This window comes from Hydra viridissima, unplaced genomic scaffold (assembly GCF_058129835.1).
Source record: "Hydra viridissima isolate aposymbiotic clone 2 unplaced genomic scaffold, HvirCarnegie_v1 scaffold_4, whole genome shotgun sequence".
NCBI lineage: Eukaryota > Metazoa > Cnidaria > Hydrozoa > Anthoathecata > Hydridae > Hydra > Hydra viridissima.
Genome location: NW_028324303.1, coordinates 1,005,049 through 1,024,588, shown reverse-complemented (window position 1 = coordinate 1,024,588; position 19,540 = coordinate 1,005,049). Strand labels below are relative to the sequence as shown.

Here is a 19,540-nt window from a genome sequence, read left to right as displayed (position 1 = left end):
TAGTGTACACATCCCAGGGTCACCTGGTGCAAATTTTGAAATCTTTTAGGTACGTCTGGAGGAAAAAAGTGATTTTGAAGTTACAAAAGCGGAAAAAATTTACCTTCTTTTTTGACACAGCAAAACTGCTGTGAAATCCATACTATTAAATATAGACCAATAAAATTTGGTGGCAAAGCAGCCTATGCCAATACAAAGATTTGGGTAAAATTTTATCGCAATCCCTGCAGTATAACAAAAGTTATGGTAGTTTTAGTGTTGATTTTTTTCTTTTCCAGTGCTAAACTTTTCTGATTATGGCCTATTACAAGCCCCCAGGCCATAATGTGGGTAACATATGTGCTCTAGTTGAATATATTAACAACATTATAAAATAAGGATTTTCATGTTTTTATTAAAATTTTTGGTTTCGGGAGTCAAAACTGTTGTTCTTGATTGAGCCCTGAGGATTTGTGAGCAAAGCAAAGAAATGCATTGAAAACCTTTTGCATGTGATTTCTACCTGGGCAACATGTATTGTGTGTTGGAAAACCCATTTCATACATAAAATCAGCTAAAAATGCCTAGAATTTCCTTAGTGCTTTGTTTTCAAAATGATTATCAAAAGTACAAACTGTAACAATCAATAAATTTACACTAACAGTGAATTAATTTCTAAAACTTAATCAATTCTATTCTTTTCTTGTGATATCTTGACACTCTTTAATTTATTTGACATGACATTTAAAGCACTGGTCAGCTTACTATTCTTGAAATGAATATTTTTCCTACTCTATCATAAGATATGCTTAAATTTAATTTCAAAGTTTTAAGTGTTTTAATTTTAGTCTTGTTCCATTTTTGTTTAAACAATGATTAGAAAAAAAGAAAGGGTTTTGCATAAGAGGAATTAACAATATCAACCCATCATCACATGAATAAGAGCGTACATGATTAACTTGATTTTTGCTTTGGTTTTGAATGCTGTGACGTATGTATCATAAAAAGTGAAAATCATAACGAAACTTTGTTTTTGTAGCACTGAACTGAAACATTTGCAGAAATATCCAAATAGTTAAACCTTTCACTTGAAAATCGTTGTATAAGGTAAAAAATTTTGTTTTTCATTTTTTATATTATACAAATTGTTAGGCTGAAGTAATAGGATTGATTTAGGTAAATATGTAGCTCTACTTGTAGCATGTTATTCATTTGAAATACACCTACTTGAGTCAATGTGACGTATATGTTAGTGTGTTAAATTGATGACTGCTTTTCAGGCTAAAAGAGTTTGTCGCATTTACCAGACAAATCTTGATGTGTGTGACTCTTGTGTGCCTCAAGGTCTTTGTGAATCATGCAGAACTGCCTTAAGACGAAAAGAGGAAGGAAAGGATGTTGCTTTGCCAAAGTTGTTTGATTTCAAAACTATCAGAGTCAGAGCTAAAACATGTAGTCATGTGTGTGACTGCTTGATTTGCAAAATTGGACAGTCTAGGTTTCAAGAAAGAGCTAAACCTAATGAAAAAATGAAAGTAAATCAAATACTAGCTGTGAGATGTAGTACCTGCCTTAGCCCATTAGGTAAGGGATTACCACATTATTGTTCTCAGTTAAAGTTCAGGTAAAATATACAAAAATTGGCTTCATTAGATGCTAAAGCTGCAGAACAGATAGCATTTAATGCGATTGAAAATAAGGTAGCATCTCCAAAAGCCACAGTTTGTTTGGCAAAAGCCACAATTTGTTTGGCAAAAGCATCTGGAGGTTTTACTTTTACAGACTTAAAAGCCACAGATTCCAAAGGTTGTGACACAACCCATGTTGTTGTTCATTACATAGATTTGTCTGTTCTGGTTAGTCAAGTCATTCAATCTAGAGAAACTTCAGGTGGCTACTTTGTCAAATTAGGCATTGATTGAGGTAAAAGTTTTCTCAAGTTTTGTGTCAGTGTTTTTGAGAGTTCCACAGAACAAGATAAGTCGAACTTACCACCTCAAAAGCAACTTTTGAGTTCCAGAGCAGCAAAAGCAACAAGTGTGAAAAGACAAATTCTTGTAGCAGTCTCTGAAGATTTGCCAGAAACTCATTCTAATATTCAAAAGGTCTGGTCACTCATCAATGCAAATGATTCTAGACATAAATGACATGAAAGTTCCCAACATTATTTGTGGGCTTCAAACACATTCAAGCATGCACCCTTGTTATTGGTGTGATATTGACTCAAAGAACCTTGCTTGCAGAGGCAGTTTAAGAACACTTGGCTCAGTCAAAAGAAATCTCAAGTCTTTGGAATAATCGGGTGGAATGTTCACCAAGGCCAAAATGTTTGGCAATTTTGTTCACAAGTCAATTATCAATGGACCTAAGGATACACTGATTCTAGACACATTCCACCAATGGAGTTACACCTTCTTTTGGGCACAGTCAATCAATTCTTCAAAATTGTCAAAACTATGTGGTCTGATACTGAAAAGTGGCTAGCCATGCTTCACATTCACCAAAGCCCATATAATTGCGGACACTTTGAAGGTAATGAATGCAGGAAATTGTTGAAAAATGTTGATGTTTTACAATATCTTGCTGAAGAATTTCTAACACCTAAGTTCTTGCTGTCATTGAAGCTTTCAAAAAGTTTAATTTGGTTGTGAATTCATGCTTTGGAAATGTACTAGAAAAGGATTTTTCTTTCAAGATTGATTAATTTAAAGCCACATATTTGGCAATCCAACTTGGAAGCATCAAGCCCAAAATCCACACAGTATTCCAGGGCTTTGTAAACAGGAAACAATTGCCCTTAAGGCAATTCAGTGAACAGGCTGTTGAGACTGCATATCAAGATTTTCACTTGCATTGGTCATGATACAAAAGAGATAAAACCCATCCTGAATACAAAGGAAGGCTGTTCAGTTGTCTTGTGGATTTGAATAGCAAACACCTTTAGAAAATTATCAATAATTTTCATCCATTCAGCTTCATTTTAATGGATTAATATTACTTGTTAGAAGAGAATTTAAGCTCATAAGTAACCAATTCTAATGAATTATAGTCAATTTATTGTAATAGGCCATAATATTCTAATGAATTATAGTCAATTTTAATGAATTATAGTCAATTCTAACAAATTATAGTCAATTTTTTGTAATAGGCCATAATCAGAAAAGTTTAGCACTGGAAAAGAAAAAAATCAACACTAAAACTACCATAACATTTGTTATACTGCAGGGATTGCGATAAAATTTTACCCAAATCTTTGTATTGGCATAGGCTACTTTGCCACCAAATTTTATTGGTCTATGATTAATAGTATGGATTTCACAGCAGTTTTGCTGTGTCAAAAAAGAAGGTAAATTTTTTCCGCTTTTGTAACTTCAAAATCACTTTTTTCCTCCAGACGTACCTAAAAGATTTCAAAATTTGCACCAGGTGACCCTGGGATGTGTACACTATCATCCCATATAAGTGACATTCTTGGGTCAGCTAGGTTGGCAATATTGGATTTCATGATAACAGTGACAAATTTAACTTAAAATAATTCTAAATAAAACAAACGTTTTTCATATTTTGTATATGATAGGATTGATTTTCATTCACACCTGATATAGTATGTTTGGCATGACTTAATACATTTTCATTTATGTAAAAAAGCAAATTTTAAAAGTAAAATGTTTATATGTACAAAAAAAAAAGAGAAAAAAATCACTTCTTTTGAACATATAAACCTTTTACTTTGTTGAAAAAACGTTTTGTTCATTTTTAAATCATAAACTGTAACAAACCAAATATTGCAGGATCAAGATTCAAGTACACAACACCGCGGTTACGTAATTCGTGCAAGAATTCCTAAAACAAATTAGTAAGCCAAATAGTGGGCCATTTTGAAAGCTAAAAATGTAAACCAAATTGTTAAAAAGTACAGGTTGCATGAAAAATTTAAAAAGCAAAGTCAAAGAGTTCAAATGACATTTTAATGGTTTTTTAGTTAATATATTTTTAAGACAATTTAAAACCCTTAGTTCAATGCTTCCCCAATAATTCTATGCCATATCTACAGAGCAATTCCAAAAGCCTGTAAAATACTGCTCTACAGCTGCAATTGCATCTGTATCTGAAAAAAAAATTCCACAGTGGAAATGTTTAACATTTCTGAAAAGATCATAGTCATTCCTTTTTAAATCCTATAAAACAATAACCATTTTGTTGATTGTTCCCTTATTATCTTGTGTTGGGAGCTGAAATTTCAGCCATAGTCCACTGAAAATGTTTCTGTTTCAATTCTGGATGTCATGGTAACAAGCTTAAACCTAATTTGTAGTTATGAATTTGTTTTCAAAGTTTTTGTCTTTTCTAAATATTTTTTTATGACATTCTTCATGCAAAAAAACATGATCTACTTGATAATCTGAGATGCCCAATGTATTAGCAATTTAATGCAAAATCACATCATTTGCATCTTCCCAAATATTTGCTCAATGAATTTTGATGTTTTTGCAGGTGAAAAGATAAAACGGCATAAACATTTATTTTCTTCTATTGCTTTACAGGACTTGTTTTCAATGATTTTCACGCAAACGGTAAACTCAATGTACAGTGGCATGCAAAAATTTATAAACAGCTAAACTTTTCAAGTTTTTTTGCCATAACTTTTGGTCTTTTGACTAAAAATGAATGAAATGTTTAATAATTATTCCTATAATGTGATTCTTTAGTATAATTTATTCCAAAAAAAAATTGCAACTTGTAATGGAAGGAAGAAAATCAAATTTTATTGAAAATATAACCGTGCAAAAGTTTACAAACAGTTTCATGCCCCATTAAGAAAATCAAAATTTCATTAAGAAAAATCTATTTATATTTAAATTAATTTACTGGAAATAATATTTAACTTAAATTGGATTTAAAAAATAATTGGAAAGTTAAAGGAATTATCACTAGAAAAGAAACATTTAATAATACATGCTGTAGAGAAGATTCCTTAATAGCAAAGTTCTGAGCTTTATGATGTAGCTAAATCAACATCTAGCATCCAAGTTTAGAGATTTTTGATGAAAACAAAAAGACACTTGAAAACATGCATTGCTCAGGCAGGCCAAAGATAGCTACAGAACATCAAGACAGACCTTTGATAAGAAAATCAAAACAAGATCCCCACAAAAGTGCTGTCGAATTAAATAGCATTTTGAGCAATAAATATGTTGTTAAGTGCAGCATTGATACTGCAAAATGTCACCTGAATCAGCATAATTTGTTTGGTCCTTGTCCTGCCAAGAAACCATCAATGTTGCTAAATAATCACTCATCCCAAATGAAATTCGCAAAAGATCATTTGAATTGGACTTCAAAAGTCCAATGCAAGTGATCTTATCCAGTGACAAATCAAAGTTTTGCATGTTTGGTAGCAATTGTCTCAAGTACATGAGATGTCTAAAAGATGAAAGACTTGCTCCTAAGTATCAAATGCCAACAATTAAACCTGGTGAGGGCAAATAATGGTTTGGGGTCTTTCAGTCATGATTCTAATGGTCCACTTCATTGCATCGAATATATTTAGATATAATCAATGCGATGAAATGGATCAGCAGAATCAAGACTGAAAGTAAATCGATGCATCGATTATATCTAAATATATGTTAATCAATGCATCAATTATATTAGATATAATTAAGAATGCTATGCTGCCACATGGAAAGGACAAAACTCCTCGTAGTTGGAGTTTCCAGCAAGACAATAAATTAAAGCACTGTGCAAATTCTATCAAAAATTTTTAAATTTGAAAAAAAATCCTTATTTTGGACAGGACTTCTCAAAATCCAGATTTAAATCCAACAGAACATCTTTGGATTTATTTTGATCATCAATTGAAAGGCGAAAAACTGACCAATAAAAATGATTTATTCCAGGTGCTTTGGGATTGTTGGGCAAATATCCCCATAGATGTTCAGATCAACTTAGTTGACTCTATACCTTGTTGTTGTTAAGCAATAATAAAGTCTAGAGGCTATCCAACAAAATACTAATGTGCTGTGATGAAATATTGTGGAGGAATTAGAAATAGTACCTCTTTTAAATTTTTTCTCATTTGTTTATAAACTTTTGCAAAATTATGTTTTCAAGAAAACTTGAATTTCTCCATTCCGTTACAAGTTAGCATTTTTTTGAGTAATTTATAGAATGAAATCACATTATAGGAACAATTGTTGAAAATTTCAATTATTTTCAATGAAAAGTCAAAAAGTTATGATAAAAACCCTGAAAAATTTAGCTGTTTATAAACTTTTGCACGCTACTGCATATAAAATAGTTGAGTACATGAACCCTTAATGACATTTATACAAGTGAGGATGAACAACAGACTTACTTCTACAAACTCATTTGAACCTACTAAGTCATGCTCCTCCCCATCCCAGGATATTAGTTTTATTGTTCGCCTTGGAAGCCAACCTTTAAAAGGACTTTTAAACATTCATTTATCAAAATAATAAGGAAAGTTATTTCATTTTGAAATCACAGCTTATTAATTTTAAACTGAAGAATCAAAGAAAAATGCTATTTTAGCTGCTTGTTATTAATCTTAAAGTATTGAAAACCTTTTTAGGGAGTTTTGACTGCTAATCTATTTTAAAGTGAAAAACATAGGCTTTAGTTTTCTTATTGCACCTTGCCCTTAGTCATTTTCTCTGATAGAAAAAATGGCTAAGGGCAAGGTGCAATAAGAAAAGCTGTTTTTTTTAAATGCCCAGAAGAAAAAAAAGCAGGTTTTGTAATAATAATTAAAAAACCAAACCTTTTTTTAATTTTTCACCAATAACTCTTGCCATCTCCATCATGATAGAAGTTCCACTTGAAGAATCTACAGCACCATGGACCCAGGCATCCCTATGGTTACCCAGCATTACATACCGATCTAATAAAAAAACATCAGAACAAAAATGTTTAAAAACTTACAATATAAAGAATGTTAAAGCAATATTTTTCTTTTAAAAAAAAACAAGTCAAGTAAAAAAATTACAAAAAAACATGTTACCTAAAAGAAATTATAACAAAACCGTTACAGCGATGAAATTACAATGATAAAAGAAATACCTGGCTCAAGATTTCCTTCTACAGTACCTACAATATTTGTTACTGTCCGAATCACATTTTCATTGTATACTTCAATCTTCACTTTTCTAAGTAGTTATGATAAAAAAACATGAAAACAATAATACAGTTACAATAAAATGAAGTTATTAAAAACAACTGTTAAATCATAAAACAAGTCTGCTAAGAAAATTTCTTTGAAATTTAAATTTCTTACTTTTTACCGGTCAGTCTGTATATTATATTAAGCATCCCCTTCCAATCCTCAGGAACAGCATCACCATCCATTTCTCTACAATTCAAAATACTTAAAAAAACACTTCTTACATTATATGAAGAGGTAAAAGCAAGTATATTGAGTTGGAAAGAAAGTTCTTTGGCACTTGCGCTAATACAAATGGATATTATTAGAACACGGGGTGTTCTACTAATTTCTGGAAAGCTTTAGCATTATGTTTTAATACATCAACATTATTTTCTAAAATGTTCTATGCAATTGTATAAGCAAGTACAGGTGATTCACTTGACATAAACATCAAGGTCATGCGCTTTGAGATCTGCACATTCTTGTTCTCTTAAAAGTGATGCTTCGACTAGTTAAGTGATAAATAGTAACTAAGTGATTACTCAATTACTGATTATAAGAAGTGGGTACTTTTTGCAAACCACACACAAAAGCATCAGTAGGTTGATGGTGAAGAGCAGGTAGAACCAGAAAGTAAAGCAGATCCTCACTAAAAGAAGGTCATGTTATCAGTGTGGTGGTATGTGCATGTTATTGTGCATTTTGAGCTTTCTTCCTCCCAACACCACCATAATGGCTGACTATTACTAACAACAACTGGAAAGAAAGGCAGAAAGTCATTCAAATGTGGCTACAGCACCAAAACATTAATTCTCTGCATGACAACGCATGCCCACACACAGCAAAAATGACATGTCTTAAGTTTACGAAGAAAAGATGGCAGATCTTGCCTCACCTGCTATAATTCCCACATATCCAAGTGATTATCACCTTTTCCGTGCCCTGCAATTTCATATGTCAGAGAAAAGTTTTGATGTCAGAGAAAAATTTTGAATATTCATAGATTCTTTGATGTGCAGTCAGGCAGGTTTTACAATAATGGGATCTATTACTTGCCTTACAAATGGAGAATTGTTGTTGATAGAAATGGGAATTATATTGTAGATTGATTGTGTTTATTCAGAGGATTGTAGTGAATTAAACTATTTTATGAAAGTGAAAAAGGACTTTCTTTCCAGCCTAATAAAAAAAGAAACAAAGCTTATGATGTTATCAAGATAACATTATAAGCAAGTTTATCTTGCTTACCTCTGGAGTCAAATTTTTAATAAAGCTAAGCTTTTAACTTTCAATCAAGATAAAAGTCACCTTAAAAATGAGAACTTTAGCAAATACTCCTTAAGTAATATCAGAGTAATTATTTATAACTTTTAAATCAATTAAATGAAACACAGCTGTATTTTAAAAAACTTTCCTCATCCTAAGAAAATATTTTCTTAAATGAACAAAGCTCTTTTATTGACAAAAAAACGTAGAAGATAAAAAACTCACTTCATGATGTTAAAAGCGTCATAAGCAGATATGGGTTGAGTAGGTAATTTTGGCAAGTCAGCATTTTCAGGTTCCAATCTGTAAACCCAGTCTAAAAAAGTTATAAATGACATGAGAAAAATTCATTAACACTTGTGTTATATAAAATTAAACAAACAGAAAAACTTTTTTTGTTTTTTAAATCTTCCTTTGACATAATAAATACTTAACATAAAAATAACATAAAAAAACTTAAAAAAAACTGTATACATATTTTAATTTTTTATAGAATTTCTACATATGTAATTTTATTTGATTGCTAGATTCATAGCTGGCTTTCAGAATAAAATATTAAAGAAATGTACATAACAAAAAGCACAAAGCAAGTATGCACATATAAATTGTAAACATATTACAAATACATTAGAAATGTTTAATCTGAAATAAAAAAGAAAAAATAATATTAAAGATAACACTAAAAGATAAATTTATAAACACATATATATACACATAAATTTATAAACACATACATATACACATACAGATATACAATTATGTAAGTGTATGTATATTTATGAATGTGTTTATAAATTTATCTTTATTATTATTTTTTCTTTTTTGTTTCAGATGAAACATTTCAACAGATTTAAAAATTATTTAACCAATAACCAATAGACAACCAACAGCATAATAACCCCGCAGATAACCAATAGCATAATAACCAATAATCAGAGGTCAAAGCAGATAATACTGAGACAAATACATTAACACAGAAGCCTGCACTGAAAATTTGATGTTCATATTTTTTCAAAAATGATTTAAAGAAATAAAAAGAAAACAATCATCAAACAAATAAAAGTACTTTGAATAAAAAATTTAAATAATTGGAACTCATGCAGCTTTTGACTCAGTTAAAAATTCACATGAGTAATTTAAAAACAAACCTTTTGAAGGATAACCATCTGTTAAAAGATCACCATAGCTGATCTTTATTGATCCTCTTTGGACAGAACTTCGAGGTAACCATTTACTTTTGGGAAACAACTCATCATCATTAACTGGACCAGACTCTTCAGGGTCACTGTAGATCACAACCCCAATGGCACCACACTTTTCTGCCAAACCAACCTGCAAAAAAGCAACTATTCATTTTAAGATTAAATACCAGTGTAGCACTTTTAATGAAAAAAAAATCAGATTTTAGATTTTCAAATTTAGATGAAAACTTCTCATCATAAAATATTATTGTGGTCTAAAAAGTTGTTACCTTATCTAGATTGTGATATTTCTATATTTAAAGGCGTTGAAATATAAATGTAAAAAGTTACATAAAAATTTAATTATGATTATGTTTTTATGTAAACTAAGATTTTATTTTTATGTAAATTTATATTATACTTTTATGTAAATTTAAGATACATTTTTATGCAAACTTACATATGTGATTACATTCTTATAATCAGTTTCAACCTTTATAAATGTAAAAATAAATATCACAGTTTAGATACAATTTTTTACCACAACTTTTTTACATTTTCGAAAACTTTTAAAGATTAAGATTAAAGCAAAAAAAAGAAATTTAATAATTTACCTTGCTTCCTCTAGATATCTTACCATATCGCACAATCACAACTTTGCCTGAGCAACTTATGCCAAGGTCTTTAAGCTTTTCAAAATCATCTCTTCGACCATAGTTCACATAAACAGGTTCTCCCTATTAAATATTGAAGTTTGATGAGGTTATCTTTTTTAAGGAACTCTTAGAGAAAATAAAAAAAACTTTCCAATAGAAAGCAACAAGAAATAAGTTTTTGCTAACAACTTTGTTGTTATAAACAGACAATAGGTATTGCTATATAATGATAGTCAAAATGATAATAATGATAATCACAGTAATTTGGTTGTCAAGAGCTACTTAGTAAGTGGCAAAAAAGTTAAGAAAAACTAAATTCACTTTTTCATATAGATTTGCAACCTGCTGTGTCTGAAATGTAACTAAAAATATATTTTTTAAAAATGAAATAAAATCTTTCCAGAAGAGGAATCTTCAAATATGCCTAAAAAAATTCATTTTGAAAATTCAAACATGAAAAAAATCAGAAATCAATCTCTTTTTAAAGGAAAGGTATGCACCTTTAAATTTGTATAAGGTCTTAGATCAACCTGATTGACCAACTAAAGCTAAGAAAAAAACAGGACTGCCATCTTTGTGAGCATCAGCTAAGCAGTTTAACCTCAACTGACTAGTAAACAATAGATATGGAGTGAGTCAATAAAATTTGGCCAGAAATTTAGAAAAAATCATCAAGATACTTTATGCCAATTGTCAAAAATGCAAATTTCTTACTATAATAAAAGAAAAACTCCAAAATAAAGTGATGATCTAGGTTTGCGAGCCGAAAAATAGAGTCGAAAAATTGGAACATTACTTGTAGAACATTTGGCGGAGATCAACTACAAAATGTTCTACAAGTAATATTCTACAGACCAATCAAAAATTTTTGGGATTGTTTAGCACAAAAAGCTTACAATAATGGCTGGGATGCAAAAACACCTAATCAGTTGGTTAAAAGAATAAAAAAACTCAAAGAAATTGACTTAATTGAGTAATTGAATAGTGGATCTATAGTCCATAATGGAGTCAAGGCAAAACTAAGAAATATAGCAGATCATGATGTCTTTCATTATTTAAAAAAGTGAAAACTTATAAATGAATAAACATTTTACAAAACACAAAACACCATTTCTTTGTTCTTTTTTTCCATTTTTTGAGAAATTAGTTTTAAATTTTGTATCATAACCTTTTTGATACCTATAACTTACATTTAAATGTTAAAAATTATAAATCAAAAATAAAGTAAGATAAGTAACAACTAAAAATTACAGATTAAAGTTTCTGATTTAATGTCTGATTGCATCAGACACTAAATGCTTATAAAAAAAAAGCAAAGTTAAAACTTTTAGAACAAAATAATTACAAGATCTTAATTATTCAAAGTTACATCAAAGTTAACTCAAAAACTACTTTTAGTTTTATTTGTAAAAAAATCTATCTTTATCAAACAAGTATAAAAAGAAATAATATAGAAACTTAAAAATCACCTCAACTATTCCTTTAGGAGAAAATGCATTATATGGAGGTATGATGCCAGTAAAATTTTCATTTGATACACTAGTTTTATAGAGAGGCATCCCATCCAAATCAAGAACTGATACAGCATTTTCCTTTTCAGAAGATGGAAAGGACAGATAAACATTGTAAGACAATTTCTCTGCTTTAAAGCCGCTACTTATAAATCTCTTGTAAACTTCTTCACCAAGCAAATTGTTATGTTCAGAAGTTGCCACATGAGGTTTTCCAGCAAAAAATCTTCAGTTATAAAAAGGTCAGATGAAAACAATCATTTTCGTTTCAATAAAACAAGTGTAAATAATTAGCAAACTTTAAATAGCAATCACCTCAGATTCTCTTGGATTTTGAGATGATCTATTGATGAAACTATTTCTTGGTAAAATTTATCTCGATCAGCTTGACTCAATCTTTTTAATGTTGCAGATTCTTCAGTGTTGTAACATTTTGAAGAAGCCCTACGCACCACATAGCCCAGAACAAAAGAAAGAATAACCACTAAGCCAGAGACAAAAACTACAATTATTCTTCTTTTCAATTTAGATTTCTTTTTCAAGATTTCACTGTTTTCATCTTGAAATGTCTGAAAATTATTCATTTTTTGTTTGTTTAACATTTGCTCTAATATTTTAAATTGAAAAAAAAAAAGAGAAAAGTTTGAACTTCCATTATTTTTAAAAATACTACAGCAAAACTTAGAAGCCTCACATTTTATTGTGACTGACTCACATAATTCAAAATCTGAAAAGGTCACTGATTGATAACAAAATTGGATTTGCTATTTCAGTGACATGAATGGAGATTTTTATATTATGTCTACTTCTACTTATATTGAATATAATGAAATGTTTTTGCAACTAAAGATTTCTAATATCACAGAAAATTATAAGAACTAACAAAAAAAAAAGCTTCTACTATAGTTTAAAAATTTAGTTATCTATCATTCTAATTATCAATCATTTGCAAACAATAAATTTCAAGCAATCAACTTCAAACAATCAATTGTAAATGATCAATTGTAAATGATCAATTGCAAATCTGTGGCAATAAAAAAGGTGCTGATTCCTAAGAGAGAAACTTTAATGCAAGGTTTCTCCTTACTGAAATCATTATTGCAAAACTTGAATTATTTTTTGGTACATTAAAAAGTATGTGTCCTGAAACTACAGTTGCTTATCTGAACCTAATTCATTCAAAGTAATTTTTCAAAAAGATGTAAACTTTTTATTAACTTATCTTTGAGCTTTGCACTACTTGAACTATTATGAAATCTCATCTTTCTTCTACAATATTGTTAGGCTCACTGAAAAACCACAAAGAAAAACCAATCATATAAAAAACAATATAAAGATTTTTTCAAAATAGTTCTCAACTATTTAATAATATATTAAAAATGAACCTGCAGTATATTGTATTTCTAGTAATAAAATTTTTTTTTCAAAAAACACAACTTTCAGCACTTTGAAACACTTGCAACATTTAATACATTCACTTTTGATCTGATTTGAAGTTTCATTTAAGTTTGCTTCATTCATAAAAATATCACAAAAACAAAACACAGAATAACTTACATTAAAGTTACTTTGTAAGTTAATTCTCATTTCAAATTTTTTTTTTTTTTACAACGTACCATCACATCAAGTTTTCTCCCATTGTAACATTACTTTGAGTTTTCTTACCTAAAGCTTTATCATCAGCAAACATTTGTATCTTGATTCATGAGTTCAACTCATTATTCATACTTATTGAAGGCTACATCTCAATATTACAGAATGTTATGAGTATGACTTACTAAAACTTGCACTCTCTGAGTAGTTGGATACCTAAAGCAGCTTTCTTAGCTTCTCTAAAACTTTACATGAATCATTAAATGGAAAAGAAAAAAGAGGACAAGAAGAAAAAGAAGTTTTATGCATTAAAATTATTTCACTAGTTTAAGAAGCTAGTTTTTAAAAAACGAATGTTTTTGAAAGGTGAAACTTATAGAAAGTTTGCCAACATACAGTAGATGTAGAAGTAGAAATTTAAAAATTTTATATGGTGATTTAAATAGCCTCTGCGATATTACCACTCAAGTTGACAAAACTTTTATTTTTTTAAATACTTATTGTTTTATAGCTAAATAAAACAAAAAAGAAAGAATCACAGAAGAAAATTAATTTTTGTATTAGAAACCATCAAAATGAGAGTATAAACTGTTGTAATAAATCACTAAAGTTGATTTATTATAACAGTTTACAAAAAGTCAAACTCAGTAACTTTTATAGCCATAAAAGATAGACTTTCAAGGTTAGGGGTTACATTTATATAACCCCTAACCTTGAAATGTTATAAAAGCTCTTAAAGTTATAAAACCTCTTAAAGATAAGTATTTGAATAAGTATGTGTTCTTTCGCACATACATTCTTTCACAAGCATTAAGACAATATTTATGTAGTAGGTAAAACACATGTCACAGAACCATCTTGTTAAAAGCAAATAAAATCCTTTTTCTGAGCTAGCTAATTAAAAAAAAGAGAGAGAGAGAGGACACACAAACTAGTGCATTATATCAACAATGATCTTCTAAAGTTAAGAGTAATCTAGCTATTGGGTTAACTTTTATACTGAATTAACATACTCACATAATTATAATACTCACATAGTAATAAGAATTATTGCTCATGTCAGGATTAAACTTTTTACAAATGAAAAACAAAATTTTTAACAAAGATGAAATATAGCATGATAAATATAAAATATTAAATATAACAAATATATAGTAATGCTTTCCCTTGTAATTTTTATTGCTTTAAAATAAGTTTATTTTCCAACAAACAACAAATTAATTCAAACTAGAAAAAAACTAAAGCAATGATTACTCATGCTTTGGGAAAAACACTACCTAATATGAGGAGCTAATTAAAATTTTATTTGATAAATAGGTTTATAGAGTCTTTTATACTATATACAAATGTCTTTTAAGGGTGGAAGTAATGGAGCAGGACAGAAAGTAAAGCAGATATATTTAAAGCAAGTATGGAATTAATACAAAATCTGATAAAAAAAAAAAAAAAAAAAAAACAATACACATTTGTAAATAAATGGAACAGATTGGTTTTTAAAATATTTTTACCATTGTAACATAAGACTATGAATTAAGAAAGTGAGATCATTTAGTAGACCAATCCAGAATGTAAGATACTGAGCTCTTATGAAAATAAAGGCCCACATTGAATTACAATCAACTGTAATACTCTCCCTGATGAATTTCTACAACTAGATCACAAGATCATAGATTTTTTTCTCTAAAACTGATTTTCACTGTAAATGATCTATGCGCTCCTATTTACGAAGAAAACATGATCAACATAACCTTATGTGCCATTCCCTGACAAACTTTCAATAATGCTACAAATGCAGTGGGTTGCATAAATATAGAGTCAGTTGCTTTTTAATGTGACTTTTTAAATGTTTTTTAAAACTTATGGCAAACAAAAAGGTTAGTAATTTAAATTGTTTTAAATTTTATTAACAGTGGTATTATAAACAAAATAGGAAAAAAATTTCTGCAAAAAAAAAAAAATTTAAAATACTTTTTTTATTAGAACTATATACAAAGGTTAAAAAACAAACAAATAAATAAACAGAGCAAAAATAGAGAGTCAAGGTGCATTTTAGTATTTTGTATGCGCACCACGAGCTTTCGCACATGCACAAACACGTCTAGGCATAGAATCAACTAGTCGGATCAAGGACTTATTAACAGATGGACGTTAACGCATTGTTAAAGATCAAAGTTGCCGCCAATTAGCCAAATACTATGCGTGTTACCGTCAATTTTCTAAATTCCTAATACAGATATTCCGACTTCTACCCGTCAAATTTGTTTCACTAAACCTCCTTCAGTAAACCCATTATAAATATGCATTTACTGAAGCTTATAGTTATGAAAGACAAAAAAAATTAATCAAGAATACCTCACAAATTTGAAAAAGGTTGATTTGAGCTATGAACTTTGCTTAATAAAAATTTCACTGTGTTTAAACTTTGACGTCTAAAACTAGGCTTTTGCAAAAAGGCTATGTATGGTTTACTAGAATGGATAGAGTAAAGTAAAACAAATTTTCTTTGTTAAGTTGAAATTGCTACGATATAGTTTAAAGGTCGAATAAGAGATTTTCAGTGTTCTTTTCACCCCACTCTCAGATCATGCTCCCACTTTAAGGCTCAAATCAGAGAATATTTCTTGTTTTTGTCGGAAATGTCTTACTTATTTGCCTCGCTTTTTTTTTCTCTTGAATTTGTGATTTTTTTTTTTTTTTTTCGCGAACGTCTTAATTATAAGTTTTCTTATTTTCGATACCTAAATCGCATTTTGTGTAAAGGTATTATAAATAAAAGCATCTTAAAGTTCATAAAAAACTATTGATTTCAGAACTTGGAAAGAAATATAAAGTATGTATTTTTAATGAGCATTTTTGATAAAACATTTTTAAACAGTCAGCCATGTAAAGCTACTTTAACTTAGAATGATCTTATTATTTTTATTATTATTAGTTACTAATAGTAACCACATATGATAATAAAAATAATAAGACCATACCTTTCGTTGCATATTTTGAGCCTTCTACAAGTGTACAACCTTATTTTTATCCTTTTCTAGATATATCAAAAGACGTAATCTTATATTCCTATCTATTATCTAATTACTGGATAAACGAGTCTTCATGAGGAATATTTAAAACATTTATGTAGAAAGTGTAACTGCATAATAAAACAGGGTAGTCACTATCAGTTGAAACCTGCTGTTATCTTTAAACAAGCAACTCTTAGTTTTAACAAGCTGGATATAACCTCAGACAATCAAAAAGTTTATCCTAAATATTTATGCAAACCATGTTATACGGTCTTATACAGGTTAGCTTTAAAATAAAAAAAAAAAAGGCTTAGAAGCTGAGAAGAGTAATAAATTCTTCACTTTTTCTGAACACATAGAAACCATGTTATGTATGTAACACACTCACAAGAATTGGAAGAAAAAAAAAAAAAGTACATGCAATAAGTATTCATCAACAGTTAAAAGCATTTGCATCAAAACATGGTTTTGACTGTTGCAATGAGAATAACAAAAATTATTTTTTAATAGTTAAAATCAATAGTTATCGCCAATCAAATGGCATGTTGACTAATTGTTTTAAATCATAAAGTGCCATTATCCATTAATATTAACAAATCTCTTCCAGATCAACTAAATCTTCAATCTGGTAATATTATATTCTCCAACATTTCATGCATAAACATCGTAATAATAACTTCCACTATCTTTTTTTCTAATCAGAAATAAATTTTCTGATTTTAAAAACTTCCAAAGCACATCAAAATGAGGATGTTGAAATAATTGAAATGAAAGAAGGCAATACAGTTGAAAACTTTAAAGTTGTTAGACATAAAGATTGTTCATTAATATGGTCAGAAGTCTGTTTTGATTTTAGTACCATCTACCGTACTAACTTGCGTGTAATGGAATGCAGGTTAAAGAGTAAAGTCAATCATCTATTACCTTTAACTAGCCATTTTTTTAACTGTGCGCATTTTCTTACACCAGTATATGTAATAAATGTAATAAAGACAACTTGCATTCTTCTACATGGAAGCTCAATAGTACATTACAACAATTTATAGTTTTGAATAATTTCTAAAATTAAAATTTAGAATTTTTACAATATTTTCATAATCTGGGAGTATTTGCAAATATAAAATAGCACCAGTTTAGACGTTAAGTTCCACAACATGCGAGTATAAACACAACTTTAGTACCAATCTAACATTACTTTCATTAAGATATTTACTGTGACCTTTTGGACAGGTAAATTTAGTTATTAAGCGTTCTTCTGTTTTTTTCAGCATTTTGGTTTCTTCTTCTGCAATCAACTTCTCTGTAGGATCTGCTCCAGAAGTTTTGAACCAAATTATCAATCCCTTTCTAAATATTTCTTGTCAAATCGGAATTATATTAAATTCAGTTCATACAAGTGCTTTTAAGTACTATTTACTATGATTAACTTTTTAAGTTAAAATGTAATGTGTAAAAGAACCTTTAGATGTGTCTATTTCCAAAGCTGTGCAGCAACCAAACAATTTTTCTTAATGTAAACAGTTTTTAACTTTTATTTAGAAAAAAAAAAAAGCTTCAATAAATAAAAAAGCTTCAATACACAAAATTTTTCAATACACAAAAAGTTTTCTAAATTTATAAAACTTTCTTTACAATGTTCATACAAAAAAAAAAAAAAAAAAAAAAAAAAGAAAAAAGCTTTGTTCAACCATAATCATAGAGTCTCGCTGCACCAAACTCAACAATTTAGTTCAATTATATAATGAAGCACATTTTTTTTCCTTAAAAAAAAAACGATAATGAGCTTTTACCAAAATGAGTTTTTTTCAGGATGTGAACATAATAATTCGTCCTCTTCATAGTTACAAAACTCTGAGCGCTAAGGTCACTCTTAAAATGTGTAACTTTTAAAACCATATGCAGTATTAGTTGAAAACAAATGCATTAACAAGTTCTAAAGAAAATCTTGTTCAAATACTTTAAAAAGTTTAAAAGAAAAAGTTGTCCAAACACTGTTTGCTAAGATTCACTTAAGAATTGAAACTCATGCAGTAAAACAATCTTTTAACTTCAAATCAGATAAAATCCAAAATCCCAACAGCAACAAGCTCAAAAAACTCCTACAAACTCATACGAATCTAGCTATCTAACCCATTTACTACACTTTTCAAATTCACACCTTGATCATCAACTAAACTTATAAATAAGGATTTAATTAAAATATTATGGTGCTACATTCAACTAAAATCTAATGGAAATAAAAGATTATTTCAAATTATTGATTATTGGTTGAATGTCAGACTGTACCTATGATTGCTATCACCTGAACTTAATTTAAATAGTAATTTTAATATCACTTTAGATGACGTTGAACCTCTTGGATATAGCAATATAAAATGAATTTCAAAATAAATGATACGTATATCAAACTAAACTGAAATTGTGAATTTAAACAGCATATATTTTCGCAAAAAGATTCATATATATTCTCATTATATATATTTTCACATATATATTTCGGTAAAAAAATGACCATCATTTATATTCATCATATTATTACATTAAGGAAAGTTAAATCCATAAAATTTCATAAAAATTCATAATTTCATATTCCATAAAACTTTCTTTTTTTGAAAAAAGTTTCATTAAAAAGATAACAGAAGAAACAGTTTCATTAAAAAGATAACAGAAGAAACAGTTTCATTAAAAAGATAACAGAAGAAACAGTTTCATTAAAAAGATAACAGAAGAAACAGTTTCATTAAAAAGATAACAGAAGAAACAGTTTCATTAAAAAGATAACAGAAGAAACAGTTTCATTAAAAAGATAACAGAAGAAACAGTTTCATTAAAAAGATAACAGAAGAAACAGTTTCATTAAAAAGATAACAGAAGAAAAAGTTTCATTAAAAAGATAACAGAAGAAACAGTTTCATTAAAAAGATAACAGAAGAAACAGTTTCATTAAAAAGATAACAGAAGAAACAGTTTCATTAAAAAGATAACAGAAGAAACAGTTTCATTAAAAAGATAACAGAAGAAATTTTGAAAAACAACTGTAAAATGATATGAGAACAAATTTTAAGTTTTTTAATAATTTCTGTATAAAAATATAGCATATATAATGTATACCTCTATATATATATATATAGTTTATATTATTTCATGTAACATAAGAGACTTAAAATTTTAAGAAATC

General features: G+C 28.7%; 1 protein-coding gene across 6 annotated transcripts in view; it reads right to left on the bottom strand.

The window, feature by feature from the left end:
* Positions 1 to 13,378, bottom strand: part of LOC149889328 (N-acetylated-alpha-linked acidic dipeptidase 2-like) — a 33,570-nt gene extending 20,192 nt beyond the window's left edge. For 3 of the 6 annotated variants that reach the window (XR_016451592.1, XM_090084430.1, XM_090084428.1), the window contains exons 1-10: positions 12,074 to 13,378; positions 11,717 to 11,984; positions 10,206 to 10,328; positions 9,559 to 9,742; positions 8,636 to 8,726; positions 7,277 to 7,351; positions 7,063 to 7,148; positions 6,764 to 6,883; positions 6,338 to 6,420; positions 3,759 to 3,822 (exon numbers count right to left, since the gene is read on the bottom strand). Coding sequence is in view for 3 of the 6 variants with exons in the window: in XM_090084430.1 (XP_089940556.1) it covers positions 3,759 to 3,822; positions 6,338 to 6,420; positions 6,764 to 6,883; positions 7,063 to 7,148; positions 7,277 to 7,351; positions 8,636 to 8,726; positions 9,559 to 9,742; positions 10,206 to 10,328; positions 11,717 to 11,984; positions 12,074 to 12,360 (1,381 nt within the window). In the remaining 3 variants the exon portion in view is untranslated. Of the gene's footprint in view, positions 1 to 3,758; positions 3,823 to 6,337; positions 6,421 to 6,567; positions 6,637 to 6,715; positions 6,884 to 7,062; positions 7,149 to 7,276; positions 7,352 to 8,635; positions 8,727 to 9,558; positions 9,743 to 10,205; positions 10,329 to 11,716; positions 11,985 to 12,073 lie in introns of those variants that run through there. The other 3 variants (XR_016451594.1, XR_016451593.1, XM_090084429.1) reach the window with 2 other exon arrangements.
* Between the last annotated feature and the right edge of the window lie 6,162 nt (positions 13,379 to 19,540).